The sequence below is a fragment of the Physeter macrocephalus genome, chromosome 13 (genome assembly GCF_002837175.3).
Source record: "Physeter macrocephalus isolate SW-GA chromosome 13, ASM283717v5, whole genome shotgun sequence".
Classification (NCBI taxonomy): Eukaryota; Metazoa; Chordata; class Mammalia; order Artiodactyla; family Physeteridae; genus Physeter; species Physeter macrocephalus.
In genome coordinates, this window is record NC_041226.1 from 20012423 (window position 1) to 20037779 (window position 25357).

Sequence of the window (25357 nt, forward strand, 5' to 3'; positions counted from 1 at the left end):
CCCCGCATACCACAAAAAAAAAAAAAAAAAAAAAAAAAGAATAGAGGACAATACCAAGTCAAACTGAATCTGGTGATAACCTTGGCTTGCTTGCTACTTTGTTCTGTTTGCCCATAAATTGTTCTGGTAAATAAAATGAGTTATATAACTGAGTGCATATAAAGCTATTAAGCGACATTATGCCGAAAGCCAAATACTTAAACATTTTAAACATAAAAATGGGAAATCTAGGGGATTTGGCATTAAGGAGGTGTGATAGATTCAATTTACAGTGTAAATATTATTAAGCATCTACCACAATATTTGGCACATAGTAGATGCAAGTTAAATGTTTATGGAGGGCCTTAACTTACATGTTCAATTTCTTGAGGTACATAAAATGGAAAGCTTGGTACACACCTCTCAGTCAATGCATACTGTTATTTTTAATTTGCATTTTTCACAAGCACTACTCAAGTGCCACACTGATTTCTAAGTACAACATAAATAATTTAAAAATAAAAGAGAGGCAGCATCAATATATGATTGAGTTTATGTTGGAAGACTTTGTTTCCTCCCTTACAGATGACTCCCTGAGCTCTCCTTCTCCACGATCCCTAAATGATCCTTGATGCCCCGAAGAAGAGACTATTTCATCTGAAGGAACATTTGCCTTATTTGGAAAGCTGGCAGTCCAGATAATGAAGAACTGCCTCTTCCAAGTGGATCTCAGGGAGGCCGAATTCATATCATGATCCGCTGGGCAGACCTCTGCTCGGATGTTGTGAGGGTCAGTGTAGGAGCACTTGCCTATCTTGGGATAGAGGACACCTCAGGGCTTGATTTAGCAAATACATGAAGAGCTATCTCAGACTTGCCAGTATTCTGGCAGAGTGAGGTATAGACATTTCATGAGAATACTGCTAGTAGTAGTAGTTTTTTCTATTAAAGGCAATTCTCAAAACATTTAAGAATTAACTGCTTACTTAAAGGGCTCTAAATCCTGCTCTGGTCATTCACTCTTTTAGAGAAATAATTACAGAGTGATTATTGGATGCCACGGAGCATGTTGGGTGCCGAGTAAGTGCAATCCTCCTCTAGCATGAAACTTAGCTTTTTACTTTTTACTATAAATAAGGGCCCAGGTTGGTTTTTTTCTTTTCATTGAAATAGGCCTTCATGTCTAATTTGGTGAATTTAAAACAAACAAATGGAAAACTTCACAAGCTCCTAATGAGTTTGTCTACTAAAAATTGAAAAGTAGCAGATACAGAAAAAACTCCTCAGGTTTGTGATAAGTTTCTGAAACTATAAAACACCTGCTTGGATAAGTACTGGCATAAAGACATATCTCAATGAATTCCCAATAAACTATACTTGGGATAAAGACATGGAGGAGTTTTATCTACAAGGCTGCCTGGGTTCTTCTTATCAAGCCTCCCATGTCTATCATTTAGGGAGCAGCCAGGGACAAACAGGGATGAAGTCAGTTGAGGAAGGGAGTAAAACTAATGAGCAAGCAACAGAAGGATATGGAGTAATCAAACAGGAGTAGGAAAAACTGAAATTCAGTAGTTCAAGGATTATACACTAATTTCACTTGAGCGCCTCTCACACTCTTAAAGTCTGTTAAAATAGAAAATGAGATTTGTAAATGGTAAACTATACAATGTGCCCATATAACTTTGAAAAAGTAAGCAATTAAGAAAACTTTAGGGACTTACCTGGTGGTCCAGTGGTTAAGAATCCGCCTTCCAATGCAGGGGACGCGGGTTCGATCCCTGGTTCGGGAACTAAGATCCCATATGCCGCAGGGCAATAAGCCCGCGCGCCACAACAAAAGATCCCACGTGCCACAATGAAGATCCCGTGTGCCGCTACTAAGACCTGACGCAGCCAAATAAATAAATATTAAAAAAAAACTTTAAAAATGATCTTCATTCACTGAAGATTCTTTTGTAACACGTATTACAACAGTATTTGAGTCTGTTGAAAGGGCAAAATTCAAATATAACCAGCTTTAGGAGAAGCAAGGGATTTTACAGAAATGGGCTCATAAAGAAAAGGATGTGAGTTCATGGTCTAATCCAGCAGTTCTCAAACTTCTTGGTTTTGGATCCTGTTACACTTAAAAATTACTAAGGACCTAAAGACTCAACACAAAAACTATTAGAACAGATAAATGAATTCAGCAAGGTAGCAGGATACAAGATTAATATACATAAATCTGTTGCATTTCTTTAACAATGAAATATCAAAGTGAAAAAACAATCCCTTTTAAAATCGTGTAAAAAAAACCACCTAGGAATAACTCTAAGGAGGTGAGAGACTAATACGCTGAGAACTATAAAACATTGATAAATGAAACTGAGGATGATTCCAAAAAAAATGCAAAGATAGCCCATGCTCTTGGATTGGAAGATTATTAAAGTGGCCATAATACCCAAAGCAATCTACAGATTTAATGCAATCTATCAAATTACTCAAGCATTTTTCACAGAACCAGAACAAATAATCCTAAAATTTATATGGAACCACAAAAGACCCAGAATTGCCAAAGCAATCCTGAGGGAAAAGAACAAGCTGGAGGCATAATCTTCCCAGACTTCAGACAATACTAGAGAATCAAAACAGCGTGGTACTGGCACAGAAACAGACATATGGATCAATGGAGCAGAACAGAGAGTGAAGAAATGAACCTGCACACCTATGGTCAGTTAATGTTCCACAAAGGAGGCAAGAATATACAACGGAGAAAAGAGTCCCTTCAGCAAGTGGTGTTGGAAAGCAGCATGTAAATCAATGAAGTTAGAACACTCCTTCTCACCATACACAAAATAAACTCAAAATGGCTTAAAGACTTAAATAAGACACGACACCATAAAACTCCTAGAAGAGGACATAGGCAAAACTCTCTGACATAAACTGTACCAATATTTTCTTAGATTGGCTTCCCAAGGCAAAAGAAATAAAAACAAAAATAATCAAATGGGACTTAAACTTATAAGCTTTTGCACAGCAAAGGAAACCATAAACAAAAGGACAACCTACAGAATGGGAGAAAATATTTGCAAATGATGCGACCAACAAGGGCTTGATTTCCAAAATATACAAACAGCTCATATAGCTCAGTATCAAAAAAAAAAAACCCAATCAAAAAATGGGCAGAAGACCTAAACAGACATTTCTCCAAAGAAAACATACAGATGGCCAAGAGGCACATGAAAAGATGCTCAACATCACTAATTATTAGAGAAATGCAAATCAAAACTACAATGAGGTATCACCTCACACCAGTCAGAATGGCCATCATCAAAACGTCTACAAATAATAAATGCTGGAGAGGGTGTGGAGAAAAGGGAACCCTCCTACACTGTTGGTGGGAATGTACATTGGTGCAGCCACTATGGAGAACAATATGGAGATTCCTTAAAAAACTAAAAATACAGCTACCTATGATCCAGCTATCCCACTTCTGGGCAGATATCCAGAAAAGATGAAAATGAATTCAAAAAGATACACACACCCCAATGTTCATAGCAGCACTATTTACAATAGCCAAGACATGAAAGCAACCTAAGTGTCCATCGACAGATGAATGGATAAAGAAGATGTGGCACATATATACAATGGAATATTAACCATAAAAAGGAATGAAATAATGCCATTTGCAGCAACATGGACGGACCTAGAGATTATCATACCAAGTGAAGTAAGTCAGACAAAGACAAACATCATATGGTATCACTAATATGTAGAATCTAAAAAAATGATTCAAATGAACTTAATTACAAAACAGAAACAGAGACTCACAGACATAGAAAATAACTTACGATTACCAAAGGGGAAAGAGGGAGGGGAGGGATAAATTAGGAGTTTGGGATTAACAAATACACACTATTCGATATAAAATAAACAAGGACCTACTGTATAGCACAGGGAACTATATTCAGTATCTTGTAATAGCCTATAACAGAAAAGAATCTGAAAAGGAATATGTGTGTGTGTGTGTATTTATATCTGAATCACTTTGCTGTATACCTGAAACACAACATTTTAAACTATACTTCATTTTAAAAAAGAATTACTAAGGACCCCAAAGAGTTCTTGTTTTTGTAGGATTTTATCTAGTGATAGGACCATATTAGGAATTAAAACCAAGAAATTTTAAGAATTCTTTTATTAATTTATTTACAAATAACAAAAACCCATAACTCAAAACCGTTATATGTTAACATAATTTTTATAAAAAATATAGCTTTCTTTAAAAAAAAAAAAAAGCAAAAGAACCAGTGAGAAGAGTGGCACTGTTTTACATTTTTGTCGATTTCTTTCACATCTAGCTTAACAGAAGAGAGCTATACTCTCATATCTGCTTTGCATTCAGTCTGCTACAGTTATCACACAACATGCAAACTCCTCTGTACACTCAGGAAAGAATGAGAATGAAAAAAGCAAATGAAGTCTTCGTATGACAAAAACAGCTTTAACCCTGAGGACCCTTGAAAGGGTCTTGAGGACTTCCCCGGGCCACACTTTGAGATCCACTGCCCTAGTCTAATCGCATTTTACACATAAGGAAGCTGAATCTCAGAGAGATCAACTGAGATCCCAAATGACAGGGCCTGTTAATGATGGGATACAGATCCTGGATGGATTGTCTCACTTCCCTTGCTTTAGGTTCTCAATCGGAAACCTGGGAAATACACCCTAAAGACCTGTCCTGTTTGCTCTAGTTGCAGGGACTGTCACAATATATTGCCAAAAATTTTTTTGATTTAAATAAAAGAGGAAAATCAACAAATGTGATAAATTCTGCAACGGGCATATTGTGTTAGCACCTGAATTAGGTTCTCTATTAGAACTGAAACAGACAAATTCTGCACTCTCCTCCACGCATACTGGTAATGACAAACAGCACAAACCACAGAGTAATACGGAAAGCAGAATTACCACAACATCACCATTTATCATATTTTCTGAGTCTGAAATACAATTCATGACACAATCCCTGAAAATTTTTCACGAGTACAGGCTGAAAGGGTATTGGGTATATTAAGAGACTCCAAATAAATTACTGGCAATCATGTGGGACTTTTCAGCTAAAATGGAGTTGTTCTGAAATACAGATATTTTTCATTCTTTAACAGGACCTTATTTTGCCTTTTATGTATGGGTTGGCCAAAAAGTTCCTTTGGTTTTTTGGGTAAAAATAAAAGACACATTTTTCATTTTCACCAAGAACTTCATTGAACAACGTATTCACCCTTTTGTTCCACTACCTTCTGCCATTTTTCAGGCAACTTCATAATTCCATCTTCCCAAAACTTTTTATCTTTTTGAGCAAAGAACTGTTCCAGGTCTGCTTTCAGTTGATCTAACTGGGAGCAGTACTTGTTGGAATTAATCGTTTGGTTTTCCGGAAGGAGCTCATAATAGAGGACTCCTTTCCAATCCCACCATATACACAACATCACTTTCTTTGGATGAAGACCGGCCTTTGGTGTGCTTGGTGGTGGTTCATTTCGCTTGCCCCATGATCTCTTCCGTTCCACATTATTGTACAGTATCCATTTTTCATTGCCCATCACAATTTGTTTTAAAAATGGAACGTTTTCATTACGTTTCAGTAGAGAATTGCATGCGGAAATACGGTCAAGAAGGTTTTTTTCGCTTAACTTATGTGGAACCCAAACGTCAAAGCGATTCATATAACCAAGCTGGTGCAAATGATTTTCAACGCTTGATTTGGATATTTTGAGTATGTCGGCTATCTCCCGAGTGGTATAACGTCGATTGCTCTCAATTAATGTCTCGATTTGATCGCTATCAACTTCAACTGGTCTACCTGACCGTGGAGCATCGTCCAGCGAGAAATCTCCAGCACGAAACTTCGCAAACCACTTTTGACATGTTCGCTCAGTCACAGCACCTTCTCCATATACTGCGCAAATCTTTTTTTGCGTTTCAGTTGCATTTTTACCTTTCTTGAAATAATCAAGCATAATATGCCGAAAATGTTGCTTTTTTTCTTCCATCTTCTATATTAAAATGGCTACACAAAAATTCACCAATTTCGATGTTTTTTTAAATACACGCTGATATGACAGCTGTCACAATGGAATCCAACAAAATTGTTTCGAATGAAGTTAAACACAACTAAGCACTACTAGAGCCATCTTACGGGAAAACCGGACGAACTTTTTTTTTGGCTAACCCATTAAAAAAAAAAAAAATCAGGGAGTCTCCTTGTTCACCTCTAGGTGATTTCCTTTGTATCCTACCAGATGATCCAAATCTTCTTTAAATGGATCATAGCCTTGTTCCTTTAAACAACGTAGTGCCCAGAAAAGCTGGTCCAGGGGAGGAAATTCTTCCCAAGGAACCCACTCCCAACCTAGAAAAGAAAGGTATCAAAGCAATTTCTTTAGATGAAAGGAAACAAAGGATATTTATTTTGGCAAGTTAACCTATACTAAGAAAAATTAATTAAATTTAAAAATGATTTGCCACTAATAAAATGAAGTGCAATAGCGATGCTATGCATTAGCTTGGCTATACAAACATAATTTGCGTTTAGAATGAAGATCTTAAGAAGAGAATGATGATCATTTAAAACATGCTGTTATTTGAATATGAAGCCAGGTTTACAAAGGCCACATTGTGGTAAAACCCAGATTTAATACCATTCAATTTTCATTTAAATATCTGGTTAAACAGGACTCACAGAATTTTATATATTGCATTGACACTACAGGTTCAACTACATTAAAATAGGCCAGTTTCCTCACCTACAAAATAAGGTAGATTACAAAATTTCTAAGCTATCCTCCATTTCTTAAAAAAAGTAATGGAAGCTGTACAGAGAATAAAAAGTATTCTCTGTGCTGTAGTATATTTTAGATAGAAAGACAAGAATGGAAGTTGTCTTCTTAAAAATCCACTGAAATGTGAAAGATTTAAGTGTCTATTAACTGTAAAGTACATGAAATCCTAGAAAAATATTCTAGGGGATGGTGTTTTCTTTGATGATTTAAATGTAAATAACATGAAAGCACAGATGCCTGTGACAGGTGAATGTTTAAATATTATGATATTAATAATACAGAAATATAATGATTAGAAATCCATGTTCTAAATTAGTTTATGATTACATGCATATATCCATGTGTACTGTTTCTTCCCTTCAGTATTTCTCTGCCTATAAAATACAGGTATATAATTTCACTCCGGCAAGGCAGGGGACAAAGAATCCATGAAATTGGAACAAGCTATGGAAGGGCTGATTAGCACCTGTGACCACACAGTAACAGAGAAAGAGAGAGAGAGAGAGAGAGAGAGAGAGAGAGAGAGAGAGAGGGAAGGGGAGAGAAAGAGAGAGAGGGAGAGGAGGAGGGGGAGGGAGACACTCACAATATGTTGCAAGATGCTCAATTAACTGAGTCTCAAGAGAGCTGAAGTAAAGTTTATCCTAGGGGCCCCCTAGAAAACGAAGCAACTGGATAATCCTTCTAAGTATAAACAGATGGCTGGAGGAAACTGAAGCAGGCAATCCAGATCCAGGACCTGATGAACATGGGGCAGAGACTGCATGCTTATAAATAAAACGAAGACCCCCGAGTGCCTGCACCTTGGCCAGGTTATCAGCTCCCCCAGTGAACCTGGTACAATCCTGCCTCCCACTTCTTAAGGCATGAATAATTTTTGTTGTACCCTAGGCCAGCTGAAGGCCTTTGGATACTTTCTGTGAGTTTCTTTGTGTGACTGTGATGTAAGAAATAGGTATTTGGTCTTCATCCCTGTTCCCTGGCAGGGTTCCTAAAATCTTTGTAATTTCCTGAGTGATAGGGATCAGAGGAGCATCTTTTGTTTTCCATAATAAGCTCCTTTCAACCAATGCTGAGTTGTGAGCCCACAGTAACAGAGAGAGAGAGAGAGAGAGAGAGAGAGAGAGAGAGAGAGAGAGAGGGAAGGGGAGAGAAAGAGAGAGAGGGAGAGGAGGAGGGGGAGGGAGACACTCACAATATGTTGCAAGATGCTCAATTAACTGAGTCTCAAGAGAGCTGAAGTAAAGTTTATCCTAGGGGCCCCCTAGAAAACGAAGCAACTGGATAATCCTTCTAAGTATAAACAGATGGCTGGAGGAAACTGAAGCAGGCAATCCAGATCCAGGACCTGATGAACATGGGGCAGAGACTGCATGCTTATAAATAAAACGAAGACCCCCGAGTGCCTGCACCTTGGCCAGGTTATCAGCTCCCCCAGTGAACCTGGTACAATCCTGCCTCCCACTTCTTAAGGCATGAATAATTTTTGTTGTACCCTAGGCCAGCTGAAGGCCTTTGGATACTTTCTGTGAGTTTCTTTGTGTGACTGTGATGTAAGAAATAGGTATTTGGTCTTCATCCCTGTTCCCTGGCAGGGTTCCTAAAATCTTTGTAATTTCCTGAGTGATAGGGATCAGAGGAGCATCTTTTGTTTTCCATAATAAGCTCCTTTCAACCAATGCTGAGTTTATGCTAATAAGATGGCTGGTGGCTGGGGACCCCTAGAGAGTTTCAGGATGGGGGCTGGTGACCAGAAAGACCCAGGTGTGATCACAGGGTTGGAACTTTCAGCCCACCTCTCACCCCACACTCCACCTTAAGGGTGGAGAGGGGGGCTGGAGACTGAGCTAACAGCCAATGGACACGGATTTAACCAATCACAGTGATAATAATCCCATTACATAGGAACCTCCGTAAAAACTCTACACAACTGGGTTCAGAGAGCTTCCGTGTTGAACACATCGAGGTGCTGGGAGGGTGGCATGTCCAGAGACGGCATGAAAGTCCCGTGCCCCCTCCCCAGACCTGGCCCTACCTCTTTCATTTGGCTGTTCCTGAGCTGCACCCTTTAAAACAAACTGGTAATGTAAGGAGAGTGTTTTCCTTAATTCTGTGGGACATTCTAGCAAATTACTGAAGAGGGGGTTGTGGGAGCCTCGATTTATAGCCAGGCAGTCAAAAGTACAGGAGGCCTAGACGTGAGATTGGCATTGGTAATGGGGGCAGTCTCATGGGACTGAGCTCTTTAACTTTTCGGATCCAAGTAGACAGTGTAAGAATTGAACTGAATTATATAGGACACCCAACTGATGTCTGGAGAGTTGGAGAATTATTTAGTGTGAGGAAAAAAGTCCACACATTTGGTATCAGAAGTGTTGTGAGTAAAAACAGTTCAGACTTTGCTAGCTCATTTTAAAGGATTCCAAGTAGTTACCTATTTTATAAAAAATCTTATATGACTCAATGGGCCTTCAGGTAGAACATGCCCTTCTGTTCATTCAATCAAGTCAGTCTGTAAAACACTTCAGACATGATTTATTCATTCTAGTAATGTCACTTCCTTCAGGCTCTGCACACATGCCCCCTTCTCAGAAGCCCTCCCTGACCACCCCACCTGACACAACACCCATGCATCACTATCTTTACACAGCTTTACTTTTATTCTTACTCCTACCATTACTATCAAAAAATATCTGCTCCCCCAGATAAAATGTAAAGTCCAGGAGGGCAGGGACTTTTTTTTTTTTTCTTTTTTTTGCAGTACGCGGGCCTCTCACTGTTGTGCAGGAGGGCAGGGACTTTTTTTTTTTTCTTTTTTTTGCAGTACGCGGGCCTCTCACTGTTGTGGCCTCTCCCGTTGTGGAGCACAGGCTCCGGACGCGCAGGCTCAGCGGCCATGGCTCACGGGCCCAGCCGCTCCGCGGCATGTGGGATCCTCCTGGACCAGGACACGAACCCGCGTCCCCTGCATCGGCAGGCGGACTCTCAACCACTGCGCCACCAGGGAAGCCCCAGGGACTTTGTTTTAAACATTACTTTTCCTTTAGTGCTTAGAACAATGTCTGGCACACAGTACTCAGCAAGTATTTGTGAATGAAAAGATTTTCTCTATTAGAGGAGAAATTAAACGTTTAGAGGAGTGATCCTACATGAGACCACTTGGATAAGGTTTCTTATGGCAAATAATATATTGAATAAGTTTGATATTTTACTCTTTAGTTCCTTTTATCATGCAGTTTTATGAAATTTGGAGATGATACATGCAAAGCCCTAAGAACAATTCTTAGTACACAGTAAATAACAGAATATCAGTTGTCATTAAAGCTTTCAGAGCACTCAATTCAACACAGAAGGTAACAGCTAAGTGTTTTGTCAAGTTAAGCATTCTCTATAAAAGAGTTTTACCTCTCTTGCACAGGTGAGAAAACTGAGGAAGGCACGTTAAATGTTTTGCTTAAAAATCACAGTGTGAAACAAAATTAAACACTAAACAATAAAACTAACATTTACTGAGTACTTACTGTGTTCACCAGGCCAGGCCCGTTGTATGTAATAACTCATTTCATCCTTACAACAATGCATCTGAAGTAGGTACTACTGTCACAAGTGAGAAAAGAGGCCCAGAGACCTAAATAACTTGCCCAAGGTTACAAACCTCTAAGTAGAAGAACCAGGATGCGAACCAAGTAGTCTGGCTCTAGGCCCAGTTCTCTTTCCTGTTCTGTCCTTATGTATCCAGGATTTAAGGATATTTACATTCTAACTGAAATATAATTATATTCTAATCTAATTCTCTTCCTATGGCAACATAATGTAATCTTCCTTCAGACCATATGCTCTCATAGAAAATGCATTATTTATAATTCTCTTACTTTCATTTTTCTCAGGCTCTACATTCTTTGGTTCTGAATCATGAGTCATGTCCACCTCTCCTTTCATTAAAATAGTGACATAATGGTAATTCTCTTCCTCAACGAAAGAATTCACAACCGAGGCAAAGCGAACATTTTTCAGGTGAAGAGCTGCTTCTTCCCAGGTTTCCCTTTGAGCACATTCTTTCCAGCTTTCACCGAACTCCAAGTGGCCCCTGGGAAGTTGCAAACTGCCGGCTCCAAATGACCCTTTCTTTCTTCCTCCCCAGGAGGATGCAGTGAGGATGCCTGCAGCTGGTCACCACGACTCCTACCCCGACTCCTGGGCGCCGCCCCTGCGGCTCTGCTGCACTGGCCGTCATAGCGTGAGAGTCTAATTCTATCTTGCTCTTCTTTTCCCCTTACGATGTTTTAGCAAAACTGATCTTCTTTAAGTTCCTTGAGTACTTTGTACTCTCTTTTATTTCCTCCTCTCCCCCTTTACCTACTGAGTACCTTTGCATCTTGTTGATGTCTACCCAAGCACCACTGCCTTAAGGAGCCCTGCATTTCTCCTTTACCCTAGGTCAGATTGACGTGTTATACTTTCTTAGGACTATCTTCCTTTACTTTGGAGCCATTAAGTCATCTATAGGTGTAGAGTCGTATGTGTGATTATTTGTTTTATATCTGCTTTCCCTATTAAAGACTAAGTCGCATGAGAGCAGGAATCCTGTCGGCTTTACTCACAATAGCTAACCCAGTGTTTGGCACATAGAAGTTGTCCTAAAAATATCTGTTAAAAAAGTAAATGAAAAGGTACAGAGTATTGGCATCTCCATATAGAAAGTAATTCAGGCACAGGAGTGGATAATATCATTAAGTGAAAGCATGTAGATAAAAAAGAGAAAGGAGGTTAACAGAGGACTCTGAGGGATATCACCATTTAAGACAGCCTGAGACAGAACACACAAATCTGACCAAGAAGGCTGTCCAGAGAAGTAAGAGGAAAATTAAGAGAGTCTGGCATCATGGAAGCTGAAGAAGGGGGAGTTTCAAGAAGGAAAAAGTGGTCAACACAGGGATGTCAAATAGGAACTAAAAAGTGCCCACTGGATTTAGCAACAAGAATTTCACTGACGAAAATGAGGAGGAGGAGGTTGCTAATAATAACAATCTACGTAACAATTACTGAACACGAACAATGTGCCAGGCACTGCTCTCAACTCGTCACATTTATTAACACATTTCATACTCAAAACAGATCTATTTAGTGAATATTTCTATTATTTCTACCTACAGAGGAAGAAGCTGAGACTTAGAAGGCTGTTTCAATAGAGTATCAAATTGATCCCAGATGCAGTGTGGGGGGTTGAAGAAGAAGCTGGAGACAGAGAAAGGGAGACAGAAAGTTAGGACACATATTGTAATAAGTTTGACTATTAAGAAAAGGAGGTTGTAATTGGACAGGAGAGTGTGGTAGAGGGAGAGAGTTTTTAAGGTGGACTAGATTTGCATTAGTTTAAATATTGATGGGAAGGGACCAACAGAGAAGGTTGACTTAAAGATATAAGAGAGGGAATTCTCAAATTATTGAGAATCTCAAACCATATTAGTGCATTCCAAGAGAAAGTATATGCTGGGAGTAGCAATCCACACTGGACCCTGAGCATGCTTACATATTTTATGTCTGATCACTCTTTACCCAAGCCATTTTTCAGGGCTGGGTTTGCACAGAGAGATGAGCTAACATCTCCACTGAGAAAACAAACAGGCTTGTTTCCACTAACTCTAAAAGTGGTGGATTCCTCAAGCTCAGTGTTCCCCTTGTTTAATGCAACCAATTGATGTGTAGGCATCTATAATGAGCCTTTTGTGTAACTGCTATGGGATTTGGGGAGGACGTGGGGAATTGACACAAACAAATGAAGCTCTGGCTACTGCTTTTGCCAGGCATAATAAAGTCCTTTGTTTCTAACCCAGGAGTCTCATGTCTTCTGTCAGCATCTATGAAACAGTTACAGTCTAACTGGTTAATGTAAAAGTAGGGTAGAATCTGAGACCCTGCACAGTCCTTGTTATATACAGAAGAGAAATCACACACATGAGCATCTGTTACTCTGGGTTAGAGAATCATGTCCATTGCAGAGTGGAAAGACCCAAGCAGCCTGAGATGTTCCTGTTTTCTCCTTGTTCCACTTATGCCTGTTGATTGCTTGTAGCCTTGAAATTATTAGCAAAGCATAATACTGGATAGATCTCTTATCTTCCTGGGCCTGATTTGACAAGCTGATCCTTTGTGTTAGCTCAGGAAGGAGGAAGGAAAAGATGTCATACTTCTGTGCCTGCAATGAGATTTTAAAGAGCATCGAAAATACCCAATCCAGGGAATCAACTATTTTACTATATGTTAGCTCCTTGAGGACAGAGATGGTGTGTATTTTGCTTATCGCTGTATTTCCAGTACTTAAATCAGTGCCTGGCCCATAGTATGCACAACAAATATTTGTTGAAAAAGTGAAAAATAAAAGGGACTTCCCTGGAGGCCCCGTGGTTAAGACTCCGTGTTTCCACTGTGGTGGGTGCAGGTTTGATCCCTGGTCAGGGAACTAAGATCCCACATGCCTCCTGGCGTGGCCAAAAAAAATTTTTAAAGTGAAAACAATGAATAGATGAGTAATGGATAGATTAATTTAGAGGAAGAAGGCTCAGTAAAAAAGAATGAGAAAGAGGAGTGGGAGAAGGTGGAAAGAAGCAGACAGTGTGGAATCCTGGTATCCAAGGAGGAGAGACTTTTTAAAAGGGAATGAACAACAAAATAAATTCTGTTGAAAATCAAATAAAATGAGGACTGAAAACAATCTGGTCGATTTGGAAATTATAAAGTCTGCTACAGTGCAGAATGTAGACAGCAAGTTAGCCTTTGGGGATGACTATTTTTTACATTTTTTCCAAGCCCAGAATAACCTATTCTTTCTTCTTAGTGAAAACAGAGTTTCCAAGGTCATGCTTTCTTGGATCTATAATATTGCTGCTTCATCTATAACATGACCCAATATCATCCCTGAGGATCACACTGTGATGAGGCTCTGGTATATTGTGACACGATATTGTCATCACAGTCTCTTTATGTGAGGGAGCTGCAAGCAATGAAAACAAAGCTTATATACAGAGCTTACTGCAAACATCAACTTGACATACACTTAATGATATGCAACACCATCTTTGTACTTCATCATATCACACAAATGGCAAAGGAAGGTGAGTGAGCCAGTAAAACTGAGCTGAACAAAAATTCATCTAGTTTATTTTGCTTAGCTACTTTTCTTTACATCCAGTTCAACTCACAGTCTAAATACATTCATTCTCTTCCAGTTTTCAAGAAAGAGCCAAACTCTCTGTAGGCTGAGAGCTAAGGATATTATTTCCAGGAATGGATAAGGCATTCACCCTAGGCATTCGGTTAGAGAAACAGAAACGTTTAGCCAAACTCAAGGTTCACCCCCTAGGAGAATGAAAGGTATGATCCTCTGAGAGATTTTAATCTTTTGGACAGTGACTGGTTCTACTTCTCCTCTTTTCCTTGGGGTCTAACATAACTCTAGCATATAGATGGTGCTTAGTAAGTGTTTCCTAAATGAATGGTGAATGGAGACACATCTAGAGAGGGAGAAGAGGGGCCATGGGAAAGGGGAGGACAAAAGCAGGGCTTGGAAATCAGAGGCAGGTAATGAATAATGGTTCTGAAATGTGAAAGATTTAAGTGTCTATTAACTGTAAAGTACATGAAATCCTAGAAAAATATTCTAGGGGATGGTGTTTTCTTTGATGATTTAAATGTAAATAACATGAAAGCACAGATGCCTGTGACAGGTGAATGTTTAAATATTATGATATTAATAATACAGAAATATAATGATTAGAAATCTATGTTCTAAATTAGTTTATGATTACATGCATATATCCATGTGTACTGTTTCTTCCCTTCAGTATTTCTCTGCCTATAAAATACAGGTATATAATTTCACTCCGGCAAGGCAGGGGACAAAGAATCCATGAAATTGGAACAAGCTATGGAAGGGCTGATTAGCACCTGTGACCACACAGTAACAGAGAAAGAGAGAGAGAGAGAGAGAGAGAGAGAGAGAGAGAGAGAGAGGGAAGGGGAGAGAAAGAGAGAGAGGGAGAGGAGGAGGGGGAGGGAGACACTCACAATATGTTGCAAGATGCTCAATTAACTGAGTCTCAAGAGAGCTGAAGTAAAGTTTATCCTAGGGGCCCCCTAGAAAACGAAGCAACTGGATAATCCTTCTAAGTATAAACAGATGGCTGGAGGAAACTGAAGCAGGCAATCCAGATCCAGGACCTGATGAACATGGGGCAGAGACTGCATGCTTATAAATAAAACGAAGACCCCCGAGTGCCTGCACCTTGGCCAGGTTATCAGCTCCCCCAGTGAACCTGGTACAATCCTGCCTCCCACTTCTTAAGGCATGAATAATTTTTGTTGTACCCTAGGCCAGCTGAAGGCCTTTGGATACTTTCTGTGAGTTTCTTTGTGTGACTGTGATGTAAGAAATAGGTATTTGGTCTTCATCCCTGTTCCCTGGCAGGGTTCCTAAAATCTTTGTAATTTCCTGAGTGATAGGGATCAGAGGAGCATCTTTTGTTTTCCATAATAAGCTCCTTTCAACCAATGCTGAGTTTATGCTAATAAGATGGCTGGTGGCTGGGGACCCCTAGAGAGTTTCAGGATGGGGGCTGGTGACCAGAAAGACCCAGGTGTGATCACAGGGTTGGAACTTTCAGCCCACCTCTCACCCCACACTCCACCTTAAGGGTGGAGAGGGGGGCTGGAGACTGAGCTAACAGCCAATGGACACGGATTTAACCAATCACAGTGATAATAATCCCATTACATAGGAACCTCCGTAAAAACTCTACACAACTGGGTTCAGAGAGCTTCCGTGTTGAACACATCGAGGTGCTGGGAGGGTGGCATGTCCAGAGACGGCATGAAAGTCCCGTGCCCCCTCCCCAGACCTGGCCCTACCTCTTTCATTTGGCTGTTCCTGAGCTGCACCCTTTAAAACAAACTGGTAATGTAAGGAGAGTGTTTTCCTTAATTCTGTGGGACATTCTAGCAAATTACTGAAGAGGGGGTTGTGGGAGCCTCGATTTATAGCCAGGCAGTCAAAAGTACAGGAGGCCTAGACGTGAGATTGGCATTGGTAATGGGGGCAGTCTCATGGGACTGAGCTCTTTAACTTTTCGGATCCAAGTAGACAGTGTAAGAATTGAACTGAATTATATAGGACACCCAACTGATGTCTGGAGAGTTGGAGAATTATTTAGTGTGAGGAAAAAAGTCCACACATTTGGTATCAGAAGTGTTGTGAGTAAAAACAGTTCAGACTTTGCTAGCTCATTTTAAAGGATTCCAAGTAGTTACCTATTTTATAAAAAATCTTATATGACTCAATGGGCCTTCAGGTAGAACATGCCCTTCTGTTCATTCAATCAAGTCAGTCTGTAAAACACTTCAGACATGATTTATTCATTCTAGTAATGTCACTTCCTTCAGGCTCTGCACACATGCCCCCTTCTCAGAAGCCCTCCCTGACCACCCCACCTGACACAACACCCATGCATCACTATCTTTACACAGCTTTACTTTTATTCTTACTCCTACCATTACTATCAAAAAATATCTGCTCCCCCAGATAAAATGTACCCCTGCATCGGCAGGCGGACTCTCAACCACTGCGCCACCAGGGAAGCCCCAGGGACTTTGTTTTAAACATTACTTTTCCTTTAGTGCTTAGAACAATGTCTGGCACACAGTACTCAGCAAGTATTTGTGAATGAAAAGATTTTCTCTATTAGAGGAGAAATTAAACGTTTAGAGGAGTGATCCTACATGAGACCACTTGGATAAGGTTTCTTATGGCAAATAATATATTGAATAAGTTTGATATTTTACTCTTTAGTTCCTTTTATCATGCAGTTTTATGAAATTTGGAGATGATACATGCAAAGCCCTAAGAACAATTCTTAGTACACAGTAAATAACAGAATATCAGTTGTCATTAAAGCTTTCAGAGCACTCAATTCAACACAGAAGGTAACAGCTAAGTGTTTTGTCAAGTTAAGCATTCTCTATAAAAGAGTTTTACCTCTCTTGCACAGGTGAGAAAACTGAGGAAGGCACGTTAAATGTTTTGCTTAAAAATCACAGTGTGAAACAAAATTAAACACTAAACAATAAAACTAACATTTACTGAGTACTTACTGTGTTCACCAGGCCAGGCCCGTTGTATGTAATAACTCATTTCATCCTTACAACAATGCATCTGAAGTAGGTACTACTGTCACAAGTGAGAAAAGAGGCCCAGAGACCTAAATAACTTGCCCAAGGTTACAAACCTCTAAGTAGAAGAACCAGGATGCGAACCAAGTAGTCTGGCTCTAGGCCCAGTTCTCTTTCCTGTTCTGTCCTTATGTATCCAGGATTTAAGGATATTTACATTCTAACTGAAATATAATTATATTCTAATCTAATTCTCTTCCTATGGCAACATAATGTAATCTTCCTTCAGACCATATGCTCTCATAGAAAATGCATTATTTATAATTCTCTTACTTTCATTTTTCTCAGGCTCTACATTCTTTGGTTCTGAATCATGAGTCATGTCCACCTCTCCTTTCATTAAAATAGTGACATAATGGTAATTCTCTTCCTCAACGAAAGAATTCACAACCGAGGCAAAGCGAACATTTTTCAGGTGAAGAGCTGCTTCTTCCCAGGTTTCCCTTTGAGCACATTCTTCCCAGCTTTCACTGAAAAACAGAAACACACCACCGTATTCAATACTATTTATGCATATTTTTTTGGCCATGAAATTCCTGGCTAGAAATTCCTAGTGTAAAGCAAAAAGAGCTGTAATTGGTTCACGCTTTACAACAATAAATCAACAACCCTCTTCTGACACTCTGTTTATCCTATATCAAGTATTTGAAGACCAAAAGGACTTCATATTGAACAAAAAAATGAACATTTAGCCAATTCAGCACTAGTTCATGTGCCTGGAAGCAGCATGCAACCAGGAGGTGGTTTAAATATATCAGTTAAGAGCACAGCTTTGCAGTCAACTAGACCTGGGTTTGAGTTCAAAGTCCATTATTTTCCACCTTAGACAAGTAAGAAGATAATGCTACTTTCTCATGGGGTTGTGTTAAGTGTATCAAGAAGTGGACACTGTCTTTTCTGAAGGCTCAGAAGGCTCAAAATTGAGGGCAACAGGCATTCATGAAATATTAAAATACACTGATGTGATTAGTTCACCTTCAACGTATGATCCATAATAACTAGATATTGACAAAAACGCTGATATTCCAAAAGTTACAAAAACCTGTATATAAATTAAAACACTTCACTGCAGTTTTCATACATGAGACAAGATTAAAAATATATAATATCTCCCTTTAGAAACTGTTCCAAATGAAATTTTATACAATCAGATAAAATATGAGTATTGAATGAAAACAAATATTAAAAGAAATCATTAGTGTGATTCAGGTTTTCTAAAAATCATTTCATATGCATTTAGATTAAATTTCCAAATATTTATGAAGCACTTTAGTGTGATATTCAGCAAAAAAGAATACTGTTTCTCTATCTTTTCTACCTTGAATATTTTTGTATCTCTAATTATCTAAACTACCGTCACTACCCAGTCTACATAAGAAGACGGATTTGGGAGGGAGGAGAGTTGTGCGTTTTCAGCTGCAGGAACGTTCCTCTTCCTCCTGATGAGGGGCCAGCTCTGCCTCGAAATCAAGTGAGAGGCCCTCCAAGAGAATTAGTCACAGAGGCTGGGTGAGACTCTCAAGAAGGAGGTACTGGTATGTTACTCCCCAGTTAAAGACCGAGCTGTGGAACCTCACAGGTCTACCCCAGTGCATCGGAGCAGAGGTGTAGGAGGGAAAGAGCTCTTGGGGTAAGTCTGACATGTGTCCCGTGGTGTTCAGGGAGGCATGTGAATACACAGGTGATGCTCACTCCCACTTTAGGAATCTGGAAGGCGGGAGAGTGGCTAAAGCAGCCCACGATGGCTGAGCAGAGAAAATGGGCAGCAGTGAAAGCATCCTTCCCAACGTGTGTTTCCTTTGGGCCAAGCAGATGCTACAGGAGACTGCTGGGGGCCCCATCAGAAAGAAAATGTAGCGTGGTGTGCTAACAGCAGGAGCTGGTGGCCAGCGTCACAAAAAGTCAGTCACCTATGTCAGGGAACTGTGCAGTGTAGAAATCCTTGTAGGACTTCCAACCAACCAATAAACATACCCTAAGAAAGAGAGCACGCGGACTTCCCTGGTGGCACAGTGGTTAAGAATCCGCCTGACAATGCAGGGGACACGGGTTGGATCCCTGGCCCGGGAAGATCCCACATGTGGCAGAGCAACTAAGCCCGTGCGCCACAACTATGAACCTGTGCTCTAGAGCCCGCGAGCCACAACTACTGAGCCCGCGTGCCACAACTACTGAAGCCCCCGCACCACAATGAAGAGCAGCCCCTGCTTGCCACAACTAGAGAAAACCCGCGCACAGCAACAAAGACCCAATGCAGCCAAAAATAAATAAAATGAATTTAAAAAAAGAAAGAAAGAGAGCACGCCTGTGAATACTGCACGCAGAGGGCACATAACATAGATCACAGCACCCCCACTCAAGTAAAAGTTTTGCTCCCTCCCCTCCTTCCTCAACACGTCAGAAAAAGAAACCAGAAACAGTGAGAAGAGGAGGAGGTAGAGGAGGCAAAACAATGGCCCACACCTCCTTTCCCCACTACAAAGGAAAGCTAAATGCCTGGAAGAGGATCATAATAACCAAAATATGATTTACTTTTATAATCAAGTGAAAGTGAGACAGGCTGGGACTGGGGCCCTTTACTGCAGTGCTTGCACCTGGACTAACATCTCCTCTCCTTGAACAATAGAATACAAAGAAACTATAAGGGACGACGAAAACTAACTGCACCCATGTACAGTTGGGGCAAACTGTGAACAAAGATACAAAAAGGCCAAAACCCAACTGCCACTTTTGAGGCGCCAGGAGCAAAACCAGGGTACCACACACGACACAGGCACCCGGCACCACCAAGGGGGTGGAGAGATCACCTAAGCCACCCCTCCAGCCCAAAGCACCTATCCACTCCCACCCTCACCCCGTTTAAGGGACCAGCTCGCCGGGCTCAGGGAGCGAGCAAGGGCACCTGTTACTTGTTCCCTCTCATGCTGTAGCATAAGTCCCAAAAAAGTCTTGCCTGAATTCCTTTGTCTGATCAATTTCTATTGGTTAAAGAGTTCAAGAACCCAGGTTGGTAACAAGAGGAAAACAACTGAATTTGCAGAAAACGTCATGGAGAAGCAGAGAAGGGAAAGACAAATCATGTTTGAAGACAATGAAAAGAGAAAATAAAGCCACTTCCTTCCTGTTTGTTTCCCATCGATTTAGCCCACTCAGTTTACCAGTTACACAAAGATAAGTGAAAGCACACATGTGAAGAGCTTAGCGTAACACCTAGCACTTAGTAAAAAGGTCATTAAAGTTCAATTTTGGCCATTATCATTCAATATGAGTCAAGACTCCAATACTGTCTTGTGTTACTGTTAGGACAGCTATCTCGAACCACTACTCTAGAAATTACACATTCTAAATAGTGCTTAATTTGTGATCTAACTGTGGCGAATGCTCCCCCGCCCCCCAAACTGACAAAGTACAATATGGTGTGCTTGTCTGGGCAATTTGATTCTTAATCTAGGCATTTTATTATTTATTAAGTGATAGCTTATCTTAATTATCTAAAAACGAGAAACTTATTGATGCTTTTAAAAATTCTGAAGACCATTTAAACAATTCCCTGTGCTAGAAGATAAGAATTCCATATTCTATAAAGATCTAAGTCTGATTAAAAGGCACTAGGATCAAGTCTCTACTTCTAACAACCACTTTATAAGAAATAGGTAAATTAGAAGAATATAGTCATAACGTGAGAAATTCAAATGAGCCATATTCAACATGGCATAGGAAAAAGGAAAGGGCGGGTACTGCTAGATTAAGAGACTTAAAAAAATGTACCAATCACATGCAACATGTGCCCTTCCTTTAATCTGAATTGGTACAAAACAGTAAAAAGACATTTTCAAGACAACTGCAGAAAATGGTACAGACTGGGTAACAGATGCTATAAAATATTTTAAGGTTTGAAAATGGTATTGTCGTTACTTTTTTTTTTAAAGCCTATTACAGATAGATACTGAATTACTTAGGGGTGGTGTAATAAGGTGCCTGCTTTCCTTTAAAATAGTTTAGAAAACAAGGGGGGTGTGTATCTGTTTGCCAGGAGGTTGGAGCAGTAAAGATGAAACAAGAACAAACTGAGTAATGGGTACATGAGGATTCACTGACTATCCTATTTTTATGTATGTTTGAAACTTTCTATACAAAAGGAAAAACAAGCTCTGTGTCTTGAACGCTTTATTCTCACTTTGAGAAACATCATTTACCAGAGCGCTTGCACCTGGACAAAGGTAGAGGCTAAAAAAAAAATAACTGCACGCATGCGCAGCTGGGGCAATTAGAAACAAGCTATAAAAAGGCCACAAACCAACTGCCATTTCGCAGCTGCTGAGAGCAAAGCAGGGTACCACGCATGATTCCCACACACAGCACCACCAAGGGGTTAGGCGGGCCACCTAAGCTGCGCCTCCTGCACAGCCCGCAGATCCATCCCTATTCTCACCCCATTTAAGGAACCAGCCCACCACCACGTCCCCTCCAGGGGAGCCGAGCAAGGGCACCTGTGTCTTGTTCTCGCTCCCTCTTGCTATAGCACGAGCCCCAGTAAACTTCGCCTAAATTCCTCATCTGGCATCTTATCAATTTCTATTGATTAAAGAGTCCAAGAGCCTGGGTGAATCCACCTTCTAGCACAATCTCAGCCTTTTTCCACCCTTGTGTAGAACTAACTTTCTTTGTCGGTCTGACACATCATCAAATCACAATATGCCAAAGCAAAAGAGAGAAACTGAGGCCCAGAGTTTCAGTCGCCCATTCGCTTGGTTAGAGCGCAACTAAACTTACTGGAGCAGGAAACACGGAATATATCCATGTGCGTTTAAATCACCAGCAAACCGTGCAAAAGCCTTAACTGACAGAACTACATTGATCGCGGCCTATAAACACCAACTTCCGGCCTCTCAAGTGCGAGCAGTAAGAAAAACACAACTCACCAGCCAACTCCCAGCCGCGTCAGGTCTCGCGAGGAGCTGATGGCGCAGGCGCAGCTCACACGGGAACGAGGAAATCTCTTTCAGCCATACCCAGCGCAGTGCCCCCTCCCGGCCCGAGAGGACAAAAGAGGAACGCGCGAGAAACGACGCAGCGTCGGCGCGCACGCACGGACGCACGCAGGGAGCGAGGTCGTCCCTCCCGTGCATGTCCCGCTTTCCCCGTCCGCCAGGCGGCTGCTTACCCGAACTCCAAGTGGCCCCCGGGAAGTTGGAAATTGCCGGCTCCAAATGACCCTTTCCTCCTCCCCAGGAGGACGCAGCGAGGATGCCTGCAGCTGGTCACCACTACTCCTACTCCGACTCCTGGGCGCCGCCCCCGCGCCTCCGCACTGGCCGTCATAGCGCGAGAGGACCTCTTGGGTCGCGGCCGGAAGTGACGTTCTCTTTGCCCCGCCCGCGGGGCCGCCGCCAATCTCCTTGAGCAGGTGAGGGACCGCAAATCACAGTGGGATCTCCCGGGCCTCCGCCGCTTTTCTTTTGTTCTTGGTGTCTCTCCCTCATCTACGGGTCCAAACTTGTGAAGGTTGTTTCTTCCCGAGAGACTGTGTGGCCAGAGTTTGGCTTTAACTAATGCTGTTTACTGTTGCGCTTTCAACATTCATTATTTATCTACTCTCAGATTCCTCCATGCACTTAACCAGCCACCTACTTTTATAAACCTCTGTGTCTTTGCACATCTTTTTTTTTTTTTTTTTAAATAAATGAGCTTCACCACAGTAAACTCATTCCACTATAGCTCAAATCTGTGGTACCGGAGCAAGGACAAATACTATAGGAACATCCTGGTATGAATAACAATATTAACAAATCATGGGAATAAAAGCACTAATCAGTTATGCTGGGACGAATTATTTACCTAAATAGGAGGAAAAATAGATGCTATTCCAGTTGTTTGCATGCCATGCACCAACAAAAAAATCCCAACTGAATCAGAGTTGTAATGAAAAACTAAAAACAAATGACTGGTTTCTGGTTGGAGACTTTTTTAAAAAATTAATGTAAATTAAGTTTTACTTCTAAAATAATGTGCACATGATTTTTAAAAGTCAAATGGTGCAGAAACTGTAAGAAGAACAACCTTACTTTCCAGTCATGCTTCCATTCACTTTTAACTTTTTGTTTGGGGGTGTTTTTGGTCCCGGCATGCCAGGTCTTAGTTCCCAGACCAGGGATCAAACCTGTGCCCCTGCATTGGGAGTGCAGAGTCTTAACCACTGGACTGCCAGGGAAGTCCCTACTTTTAACTCTTTGAACTGTTATTTCTGATATTTGCTTATATATTTTTAAGTAATATGCTTATTCTGCATGTTACGGTAAATGAAGACTGATTAAACATTTTTATAGCATTTCTCCTTCCACCCAGAAACTCAACAGCCTTCAATGTGGTGTGCACCACAAAAATACTCCATGATATTTTCCCAAATAAAAATTGTCAACATATGAAAAGGATAATACATCACAAATGGGGTTATTCCCAGAAATACAAGTCTGGCTTGAAATTTGAAAACTCAATCTATGTAATTCAATCTGTGGTACCGGAGCAAGGACAAATAGTATAGGAACATCCTGGTATGAATAACTGAATATTAACAAATCATGGGAATAAAAGCACTAATCAGTTATGCTGGGACGAATTATTTACCTAAATAGGAGGAAAAATAGATGCTATTCCAGTTGTTTGCATGCCATGCACCAACAAAAAAATCCCAACTGAATCAGAGTTGTAATGAAAAACTAAAAACAAATGACTGGTTTCTGGTTGGAGACTTTTTTAAAAAATTAATGTAAATTAAGTTTTACTTCTAAAATAATGTGCACATGATTTTTAAAAGTCAAATGGTGCAGAAACTGTAAGAAGAACAACCTTACTTTCCAGTCATGCTTCCATTCACTTTTAACTTTTTGTTTGGGGGTGTTTTTGGTCCCGGCATGCCAGGTCTTAGTTCCCAGACCAGGGATCAAACCTGTGCCCCTGCATTGGGAGTGCAGAGTCTTAACCACTGGACTGCCAGGGAAGTCCCTACTTTTAACTCTTTGAACTGTTATTTCTGATATTTGCTTATATATTTTTAAGTAATATGCTTATTCTGCATGTTACGGTAAATGAAGACTGATTAAACATTTTTATAGCATTTCTCCTTCCACCCAGAAACTCAACAGCCTTCAATGTGGTGTGCACCACAAAAATACTCCATGATATTTTCCCAAATAAAAATTGTCAACATATGAAAAGGATAATACATCACAAATGGGGTTATTCCCAGAAATACAAGTCTGGCTTGAAATTTGAAAACTCAATCTATGTAATTCACCATACTAAAAGAGGGAGAAAGGAAACAAATGTTATCATTTTAATAGATGCAGAAAATAATTTGATAAAATTCAGTACTCATTCAAGATTTTTAAAAATGCAAACTAGAAATAAAAGGGAATTTTAACAACCTTAGGTAAGGTATCTACAAAGACCTACAGCTCACATCATATTTAATGATTGTTACGGCTGAATCATGTCCCCCCAAAATTCACATTTTGAAATCCTAACCCTCAATACCTCAGAATATAACTGTATTTGTAGGCAGGATCTTTAAAGAGGTAATTAAGTTAAAATGAGGTCATTAGGATTAATCCTAATCCAATATGACTGGTGTCCTTAAAGAAGAGATTAAGACACAGACACAGATACAGACAGAAGACCATGTGAAAACAGGAAGAAAACAGCCATCTGCAAGACAATGAGTGAGGCCTCAGAAAAAGCCAACCCCACTGACACCTTGATCTTAGAATTCTAGACTCTAGAGTTTGAGAAAATACATTTCTGTTGTTTAGACCACCTAGTCTGTGGTACTCTGTTATGGCAGCCCCAGCAAACTAATACAACAGTGAATGACTAAGATTTGAGAGAAGCAAGGATAGCCACTCTCAGCACTTTTAGTCATCATATTGCTGGAGGTTCTAGTTAAAACTAGAAAATCAAGAAAAATCACCAAAGGATAGTTAAACTGGAAAAGAAGTAGCTGACCTTATTCACAGACAATCCTAAGGAATCCACAAAAAAAGCTACCAGAATAAGTGAATTTAGCAAGTTCATAGGATTCAAGGTCAATATACAAAATCAATGAATAATCAGAAGATTCTAAAATTACCATGAAAAATGGAAAATATAAAATACTAGGGGCTTCATGGTGGCCCAGTGGTTAAGACTCTGCACTTCAATGCAGGGGGTGCGGGTTTGATCCCTGGTCAGGGAACTAAGATCCCACATGCTGTATGGTGTGGCCAAGAAGTAAATAAAATAAATGGACATGCTACTAAACAACATGTACTAGACAACAATGTGGTATGCTCCAA

General features: G+C 40.3%; 2 protein-coding genes across 3 annotated transcripts in view; both read right to left on the reverse strand.

Moving 5' to 3' along the window:
* The window catches only part of LOC112065412 (nucleotide triphosphate diphosphatase NUDT15-like), a 21548-nt gene extending 10508 nt beyond the window's left edge, over nt 1-11040 (reverse strand). Inside the window, 4 exon segments of the mRNA XM_024125930.3 lie at nt 1704-1866; nt 6237-6376; nt 10679-10940; nt 10942-11040. Coding sequence (XP_023981698.2) covers nt 1704-1866; nt 6237-6376; nt 10679-10940; nt 10942-11040 — 664 coding nt within the window.
* Nucleotides 11041-16553: 5513 nt separating this feature from the next.
* Nucleotides 16554-22674, reverse strand: LOC102979740 (nucleotide triphosphate diphosphatase NUDT15). 2 transcript variants are annotated; one of them, XM_055089471.1, is made up of 3 exons: nt 22192-22674; nt 17301-17497; nt 16558-17025 (listed from the first exon to the last, which is right to left on the reverse strand). In XM_055089471.1, exons 1-3 carry the CDS (start codon nt 22347-22349, stop codon nt 16997-16999), a joined length of 384 nt encoding a protein of 127 aa, XP_054945446.1. In that variant the 5' UTR covers nt 22350-22674; the 3' UTR covers nt 16558-16996. The 2 variants fall into 2 exon arrangements, with proteins under 2 accessions (XP_028353190.2, XP_054945446.1); XM_028497389.2 differs by having other exon boundaries at nt 16554-17497.
* Nucleotides 22675-25357: the final 2683 nt, after the last annotated feature.